The 9,942-nt window shown below is 39.3% G+C and overlaps 1 protein-coding gene across 2 annotated transcripts in view; it reads right to left on the bottom strand.

Moving 5' to 3' along the window:
• Positions 1–334: 334 nt before the first annotated feature.
• CCNT1 (cyclin T1) overlaps positions 335–9,942 on the bottom strand; it is a 36,303-nt gene continuing 26,695 nt past the window's right edge. For both annotated transcript variants that reach the window (XM_068971588.1, XM_068971589.1), the window contains one exon: positions 335–1,819. In XM_068971588.1, coding sequence (XP_068827689.1) covers positions 416–1,819 — 1,404 coding nt within the window. In that variant the 3' untranslated portion in view covers positions 335–415. The remainder of the gene's footprint in view (positions 1,820–9,942) is intronic.

Below are 9,942 nucleotides of genomic sequence, written 5' to 3'. Positions count from 1 at the left end.
CATTTAAATACTTCCTCTCTTCTGATATATTAAACACCAAAAGGATCCACAACTGTTTGATAAAACAAACCCTCCATATTTCAGTCCTGGCAAGAAGAGGGAAGATATCAACTCTAATCAACCTAATTAGGAAGTGGAGAGGCCAAGAAGAGAGAAAGTATTCTGAATCATTCACAGCTTTAACACATTCTCACCTCTCCAATACCAGTAAAAACTATAATAAAATAGTTAAATTTCTGAGGCAGGAGATATTAACAACCAAGGCCCTCAACCATCCTCCCACCTATGTCTCATTATTAATTTATTTCCTAGTCCAAGACAGGCGACATATTTCATATGAGAAGTAATTTTCTTAGTCCAGAATCAGTAGTTTAAAAACAAATGTGTTTTTAAAGAAGCTTTTTTCTCTTCTTTTTTACTTGGGAAGGGGTGGAAGTGGTGGAGGAGGTTCTGATGGTAGAGGTGGTGGCCGGGGTTTGTCTGTGTTGCCAGATCTGGAGGACATGCCACCAGCCCGTGGATTCATATATTCTCCGTAAGAATGAACATATTCAAATGCCGGGGGCTGAGTGGGCTGAACACCCTGGGCATTGAGAAGGGAGTTAAGCATATTCACAGTATCTTGATAGTCTGTGGTCTGGGGTGTATTGTGACTATTGGCCCCAGTGGAGCTTTTATCCAATTTCATGTGAGGAACTCGGGTTTTACAGCTGGGCTGTGAAAAATGAAGGCCACTTGTGTCTGAGCTATGCCCAGGCAACTGGGCCATTGTAGGAAGAGGTGGGAAGGAGAAATTTATGGAAGAGGATTTAGCACTCTTGGCAGTCTTTGTTGAATGATCATACATCACCCCTCCAGTCTCTTCAGGGAGGGGCCTTTTACGAGAAGAACTGGAAGAGGAGAAAGAGCTAGACAAGCTATAGGGTTTGTGTGCTAAGGTGCTTGTCTGGCTACTATGTTTTGGATCACCCAGACGTTTGTTCCCAGTACCAGCTGGAAGCTGTGAGTGAGAGTGTTTGTGTGAGTGGTGATTATGATGATGATGATGATTAGATGGGTGAGTTTTGTGCTTTTCTTTGTGCTCTCGGTTCTTTGTGACACTGTCATCTACAGAATTGTGCTTGTCAGCTGCAGTGTGAACTTTAATGCGCATTTTTATCTCCTCTGGTTTTGTAGAGGCAGCTTTATCTCCACCTGTCATTGGGATTCTCATTTTGAGAGCTGTTTTGTCAGTTTTTTCCAGAAAAGGCCGCTCAGGGTTTTCTGAGCCCTCTATGGGCATTTTCAGAATGACCGAAGAATGGCTGTCATGGTGAGACAGGAGATTCTGGGCAGCATATGCATACTGTGACTTCACATTGGCCTCCATGTTCTCCAGTTGCCTCTTCTGGGCAGCCAACTCTTCTGCGTGCTTTGCACGGTATTCTTTCAGTGATACCTTAGCTGACGGCACACTTTTACTATTCTGTTTCTGGGAAACAAACGCATTTGAACCATCCTGTTGTAAGGAATGATCAGCTCCAAGTGCTAAATTCTCGCTCTTCCGATAACCCTGAGCAGGTTCTACCTTGAAAGGAGGGTGGGAGGACAGCCAGCGCTCACTTGACAACATCTCCACATTGCTTAAGTTGCTCTTTGAGTCTTCAGTGGCTGGAAGGGAAGGCACTGCACTTGTGGTAGAAGAAGCTGACATGCTCATTAAACCTGCAATAGTTGTATCTGAAGAGCTCTGGGAAATCATATTAAGGATTGTCTGCTCCGAAGAGTTTTCATCTGCTCCTCGGTCATCTGCTTTTGTTTTCCTGTCAGCCTGCCATGCCTAGAATGAAGCAAATAGCATTTTTTCACTTCAAGTAATTCATCATATGGGAAAAAAACAGTGAAATGAGTAGACTTGTGTCTGCTGTGGCATTAGGAGTTGGGATAGCCCATAACCAGAAGGCTACTCTAACATGACACTGATAATTATTACCATCAGGAGATTTAAGATTTTTTAAAACTTCAATCAAGAATCACAAGATCGCAAAGAGGCACAATACCTAAGGTATAAAAGCAAACCAAGTGTCCAGCAAAAAAAGAGAACGGATTTAAAAAATGTGGCCTATACATACAATGAAATATCATTTAGCCTTAAAAGAGAGCAGTTCTGTGAAGACAGCAGAGTAGGAAGCCCCAAGAATCTGTCTCCCACCTAAACAACAACTGTACAGGCAGAATCTTTTTGCTATAACTATTTTGGAACACTGTAGTCTGCTGAAGGCTTGTAATTTCCAGGATAAGTAAGCCATGGGCAAATAATTGGGTTTAATTTCCCTCAATTTCAGCTCTCAGACCCAGGTAGCTGTGCATCCGTTTCTACAGTAGCTTTCTCACCGCTTGGGGAAGCCTGACTGGCAAATGCTGGAGATGCTGCTCTGATCACTGACTGCTGCTTTCAATCACAGAGGCACACAGAGGCAGGAGACCACTGCTGCACCTCCCTCCATTGTTGGGATCCCCTCCTCCTCTGGTTGAAGTGAATTCCCCAGATACAAAGGGCCAATACCCTTCCTCCCCCACTTCATTTTTTCCTTTTCCCTCTTTGGGAGCCAGACATTATGGTAGAACATTTAGAAACTACTAATACAGAAATGTCTAGGAGAAGGCTCAGAAAAGAGAAGTCCACAATTTTATACATCAGGCTAATCTTCAGCACAGAGATATCCCTCAAAATCAAGCCACCAGCCCAAATATACAAAAACAAAAAATAACAAACCCCAGGAAAGTGAGGGAATCTGATTTCCAGAGTTACTGTGTTATTAAGATTTAAACATTCGATCTTCAACAACAAAAATTCACAAGGCATATAAAGAAGCAAGAAGTATAGCCCATTCGAAAGGAAAAAAAAAAAAAAAAAAACAGAAACTGTCCTGAAAAAGACCCAACGGCAAATCTACTACTAGACAAAGACGTTAAAATAACTGCCTTAAAGACACTTAAGGAAACGAAGTTGAAATTTAAGAAAACAACATGTTAACAAAACAAGATAAAGAGATTTCAAAAGAAAATAAAATTTTTTAAAGAAACCAGAAAGAAATCCTGGAGCTGAAAAGTACAATAACTGAAATGAAAAATGCACTGGAGGACTTCAAAGGCAGATCTGAAAAGGCAGAAAAATCAGCAAATTTGAAGACAGCACAATGGAAATTATATCAAGTCTGAGGAACCAAAAGGATAAAAAAAAAATCAGAGTACTATAACTTTAGGATGTTCAAGATAATCCCATGATAAATACGAAGAAAACAGCCTAGACTACAAAAAACAAGCAAGAAAGTTTAAATTTTTTCACTATGAAAAATCAACTAAGTACAAAAAACAGTAATGCAGGAAATGGACAAAAAGCTCTAAGGCATATAAGCATACTTGTGGAGATGTTGTGGGTTCAGTTTCAGACCTTCTCAATGAAGCTAATATCACCATAAAGTCAGGGAATTCCCTGGTAGCTCAGTCGGTAAAGAATCTGCCTATAGTGCAGGAGATCCAGGTTCAGTCCCCTGCTTTGGAAGATCCCCTGGAGAAGGAAATGGCAACCCACTCCAGTATTCTTGCCTGGAAATCCCATGGACAGAGGAGCCTGGTGGGCTACCGTCCACAGGGTCACAAGAGTCAGACTGAGCAACTAAACCACCACCATCACAATAAAGCAAGCCACAAAAAATTTCTCATTACCCAGTGCATATAAGAATTATCCTTATATTGTCTATTAAATATGCAGTAGTATTATTTCTTAAAAAAAACAAGCACATACCTTAATTTAAAATACCTTATTGCTAAAAAATGCTAACCATCATTTGAGTTGTAGTAGTATTAAGGATTACCGATCACATATCACCATAATAGGAATTTCCAAAATATAACAGACACAAAGTGAGCAAATACTACTGGGAGAATGGCACAAACAGACCTTTTCATTGCAAGGCTGCCACAAACCTTCATTATAAAAAGTGCAATATCTGCAAAGTGCAATACAACTAGGCATGCCTATATAAAAAAATACCATAAGTGACAGAAATAAATCTCCCCGTATCTGTATTTACTTTAAGTGTAAGTGGACTAAACTCTTAAGGAAAAGATAGATTTGTAGAATGGATAAAAACATATGCCTGAACTCCAACTTATGGTTATCTATATGCCACTGAGATCCAAAGACCCAAACAAGCAAAGTGAAAGGATGGAAAAAGAAATACAATGCAAACAGTAACCATGAGAACATGCCTGCTATTCTAAGAGCAGACAAAATAGACTTTAAATCAAAAAAGGTTTTAAGAGACAAAGAAAGACATTATGTATGTCAGACCTAGTGACAGGCCATCAAAATTATGAGGCCAAAACCTAAAAGAATTCAAGAAAAATAGACAGCTCTACAGTAATAGTTGAAGACTTCAATACCCCCTCACAATGGTAGATAGATCAGACAAAAGATGAGATAGATCAGACAAATAGGACTTAAATAATAAACTAACTAGATCCAACAAACATATACAGAACACTCTCCCCCAAATCAGCAACATACATTCTTTAAGTGAATATGAGACATTTTCCAGGACAGACCATATGTTAGGCCTCAAACTTAGTCAACAGATTTTAAAAGACACATATCATACTAAAAATCAAAACAAGATAAAAGTTAGTGAAAACTGGGGGGAAAAAAATCACAATGGATCAAAGAAATCAAAGGGAAATGAGAAAATACTAAGAGAAAAAGGAAAACAAAAGTACAACATTTCAAAACGTAAGGGATGTAGCAAAAGTGGTGCTAAGGGAGAAATTTACAGCTATAAACACACTAAAATCAGGAAACTAAAATCCCACAAGCTGTGAAACACAAAAACAAATCAACAAACATCTCAAAATAACAAACTTTTACAATTTAAGGAACTAGAAAAAGAGGAACAAAGGTAGCAGAGAAAGATACAATAAAGATTAGAACAAAGAATGGAAAAAAGAAAAACAGAGAAAAATCAAAACAAAATTTGGGGACTTCCCTGGTGGTCACGTAGTTAAGAATCTGCCTGTCAATGCAGGGGACACAGGGTCAAACCCTAGTCCAGAAAGATCCCACATGACGTGGGACAATTCAGCCAGTGCACAACTACTACTGAGCACGGGCTCTAGAGCCCTTGACCTGTAACTACTCAGCCTGTGTGTTCCAATCCCTGAAGCCTGCACATGTAGAGCCCGTGCTCCAGAACAAGAGAAGCCACCAAAAGAAGCAACACCAATCCTTTTCAAACTCTCCAAAAAATAAGAGGGATACTACCCAACTCATTCTATGAGGTGAGCATCACCCTGATAACAAAATCAGACAAAAACACTGTAAGAAAGGAAAACTACAGGCCAATATCCCTTAAAAACACAGATAAAAAATCTTCACCGAAATACTAGCAAAATGAATTTGACAGCCTATTTTAAAACCTACATATCATGACCAAGTGGGATTTATTCCTGGAATATAAAGACAGTTCAACATACGGAAATCAATTGCTATACTATGTCACAAAAAGGGAGACACGACTGAGCACGTACACAAGCACATCACATAAGCAGAATGAAGAGGAAAAAACCAATACATGATCATCTCAATTTATGAAGAAAAAGCATTTGACAAAATGCAACACACTTTCAACATAATACTCAACAAACTAGGGATATAAGTAAACTTTCTAAACATAATAAAAGCCATATATAAAAAACCCACAGTGAATATCATATTCAATGATGAAAGACTGAAAGCTTTCCTTAATATCAAGATAAGGAAAGGATGCTCACTTTCAACACCTGCATTCAACACACTTCTGGAAGTCCTAGCCACAGCAATCAGGCAAGAAAAAGAAATAAAAGGCATCAAATTGGAAAAGAAGTAATATTATCGGTCTGCAGATGACATGAACTTATATGTAGAAAACTACAAAGATTCCATCAAAAAATTATTTTCTCTAATTCTATTAGAATTAATCAATGAATTAGGCAAAGTAGGAAGATAAATAAAATTCAGTTACAATTCCCTGAATGAACAGTAAACAATCTGAAAAGGATATTATATGAAAACAATCCCATTTCCAACAGCATCAAAAAGAATAAAGTACTTAGAAATTACCAAGTAAAAGACTTGCACGGGCTTCCCTAGTAGCTCAGAAGGTAAAACACCTGACTGCATTGCAGGAGACCCGGGTTCAATCCCTGGGTTGGGAAAATCCGCTGGAGAAGGAAATGGCAACCCATTCCAGTATCCTTGCCTGGAAAATCCCATGGACAGAAGAGCCTGGCGGGCTGTCCAATCCATGGGGTCACAAAGAGTCGGACATGACTCAGCGACTAATACACAAAGACTTGCACAGTGAAAACTGCAAAACACTGGTGAAAGATATTATGGAAAACAACCAGAAACTCATCCCGTGTACTGGATCCAAACATTAATTCAAACATTAGTATTGTTAAATGTGCATACTCAAAGCAATGTATAGATTCCTGCAATCACTATCAAAATTCCAACGCCATTTTTTGCAGAAATAAAAAAATCCATCCTACAATTTATATGGAATCTCAAAGGACCCTGAATAGACAAAACAATCTCGAAAATGAAAAACCAAGCAAGAAGACTCACACTTCCTGATTCCCAAACTTACTACAAAGCCACAGTAATCAAAACAGTGGGGTAATGACATATAGATGAATGGAACAGAAGTCCAGAAAAAACCTTGTCATACATGGTCAAATGATTTTTGACAGGGATGCCAAGACCATTCAATGGGGAAAGGACAGTTTTTCCAACAAATGGTACTAGGAAAACTACACATCCACATGCAAAAGAATGAGATTGGACCCTTACCTAATACCATATACAAAAATTAACTCAACACAGATAAAGGATCCAAATCTGAGATCCAAAACCATAAAACTCATATACCCTGAGAAAACCATAATTCTAAAACACTATACCCCAATGTTCAATGCAGCACTACTTATTTACAATATCCAGGACATGGAAGCAACCTAGGTGTCCACTGACAGATGAACGGATAAAAGAAATTGTGATACCTATATACAACGGAATGTTACCTAGCCACCAAAAGGAATGAATTAGAGGCAGTTAAACTGTGGTGGATGAACGTAGAACCTGTTATACAGAATAAAGTAAGTCGGAAAGAGAAAAACAAATATCATATATGAATGCATATATATGGAATCTATAAGAATAGTATTGATGATCCTATTTCCAGGGCAGGAACAGGCACCGAGTACAGACTTGTGAACCCAGAGAACTTTCCCTTGTGGGGGAAGGAGAAGGTAAGATGAATTGAGAGTAGCACTGAAATATATACATGACCACATGGAAACAGTGACAGATTTTATTTTCTTGGGCTCCAGTATCACTGCAGATGGTGACTGCAGCCATGAAATTAAAAGATGCTTGCTCCTTGGAAGAAAAGCTGTAACAAACCTAGATAGTGTATTAAAAAGAAGAGACATCACTTTGTCAACAAAGGTCTGTATAGTCAAAGCTATGGTTTCCCCAGGAGTCATGTACAGATCTGAGAGTTGTACCATAAAGAAGGCTGAGTACCGAAGAATTGATGTTTTTGAATTGCGGTGCTACAGAAGATTCTTCAGAGTCCCTTGGACGGCAAGGAGATCAAAGCTGTCAATCCTAAAGAAAATCAACCCTGAATATACATTGGAAGGACTGATGCTGATGCTGAAGCTCCAATACTTTGGCCACCTGATGCAAAGAGCCGACTCAAAGGAAAAGACCAATGCTGGGAAAGATTGAAGGCAGGAGGAGAAGGGGACGACAGAGGATGAGATGGCTTGATGGCATGAATGGACACAAGTTTGAGCAAACTCCAAGAGATAGTGAAGGATAAGGAAGCCTGGCATGCTGCAGTCCATGGGGTTCAAAGAGTCGGACATGACTTTGCAACTGAACAACAACAATGGCTGGTTCACTTGTTGTAAGGCAGAAACCAATACAACACTATAAACCAATTATCCTCCAATTAAAATATATATATATATACAACTCTTAGAAGAAAGCAAAGAACAAAAGGTTCACAACACTTCATTTAACAATAACTTCTTAGATATGACAGCAAAGGCCAGGTGACCAGACCCCTCCCCAAAAAGGACTCCATGGAAATATTTAAATTTTGTGCATCAAAAGACACTATCTGGAGTAAAAGGCAACACACATAGGAGAAAATATTTGTACAGTATATATCTGCTGAGGGATTAGTATCCAGAATGTGCAGAGAACTCCTAAAATTCAACAACAAAAACCAAACGACCCAATCTGAAAATGGACAAAGGACTAGAACAGACATTTCTCCAAAGAAGATACACAAATGGCCAATAAGAATATGAAAAATGCTTAACATCATTCGTTATCAGGGAACTACAAATCAAAGCACATCCTTTAGACAGCTACTGCCAAAGAAACACACATTAACAGCAAGTGTTAACAAAAATATTAAGAAATTAGAACTCTGTGGAACTAAAAAGCCTCTTGATAAAAGTAAAGCAGGAGAATGAAAAAGTTGGCTTAAAGCTCAACATTCAGAAAACTAAGATCATAGCATCTGGTCCCAACACTTCATGGGAAATAGATGGGGAAACAGTGGAAACAGTGGCAGACTTTATTTCTCTGGGGTCCAAAATCACTGCAGATGGTGATTGCAGCCATGAAATTAAAAGACGCTTACTCCCTGGAAGGAAAGTTATGACCAACCTAGATAGCATATTCAAAAGCAGAGACATTACTTTGCCAACAAAGGTCCATCTAGTCAAGGCTATGGTTTTTCCAGTGGTCATGTATGGATGTGAGAGTTGAACTGTGAAGAAAGCTGAGTGCCGAAGTATTGATGCTTTTGAACTGTGGTGTTGGAGAAGACTCTTTAGAGTCCCTTGGACTGCAAGGAGATCCAACCAGTCCATTCTAAAGGAGAGATCAGTCCTGGGTGTTCTTTGGAAGAACAATGCTAAAGGTGAAACTTCAGTACTTTGGCCACCTCATGCAGAGTTGACTCCTTGGAAAGGACTCTGATGCTGGGAGGGATTGGGGGCAGGAGGAAAAGGGGACGACAGAGGATGAGATGGCTGGATGGCATCACTGACTCAATGGACGTGAGTTTGAGTGAACTCTAGGAGTTGGTGATGGACAGGGAGGCCTGGCGTCCTGCAATTCATGGAGTCACAAAGAGTAGGACACAACTGAGCAACTGAACTGAACTGAACTGTTTGGTAGGAATGTAAAATGGTACACCAGTATGGAAAACAGTGTAGTGGTTCCTCAACAAAATAAAAATAGTACTAGCATATGACCCAGCAATTCTACTTCTGGGTATATACCCAGAAGAACAGAAAGCAGGGTCTCGAAAGAGATACTGTACACCAATATTCATTGCAGCATTATATACAAAAGCTAAAATGCAGACACAAACCAAATGTCTATCAATGGAAGAATGGATAAATAAAATGTGGTACAAACACACAAAAGATCATTCAGCCTTTTAAGAGAACAATTAGAATTCTACAATATGCTACAACATGGATAAACCTTGAGGACGTGCTAACTGAAATACGTCAGTCACAAAAAAACAAATAATGTATGATTCCACTTACATGAGGTTTACAGGTACTAACAATAGTCTAAATAATGAAATATAATTGTGGCTGCCAGAGTTGGGGAATAGACAGTCACTGTTTAACGGTTATAGAGTTTTAGTTTTAGAAATGAAAAGTTGTGGGGATAGACGGTAATAATGACTGCAGAACAGTATGCTGCTGCTGCTAAGTCGCGTCAGTCGTGTCCAACTCTGTGAGACCCCATAGACAGCAGCCCACCAGGCTCCCCCGTCCCTGGGATTCTCCAGGCAAGGACACTGGAGTACAGTATAAATGCATGTA

This window comes from Capricornis sumatraensis, chromosome 4, assembly GCF_032405125.1.
Source record: "Capricornis sumatraensis isolate serow.1 chromosome 4, serow.2, whole genome shotgun sequence".
NCBI classification, from domain to species: Eukaryota; Metazoa; Chordata; class Mammalia; order Artiodactyla; family Bovidae; genus Capricornis; species Capricornis sumatraensis.
The sequence above is the reverse complement of the archived record's forward strand: the minus strand, read 5'-3'. Positions and strand labels throughout refer to the sequence as shown.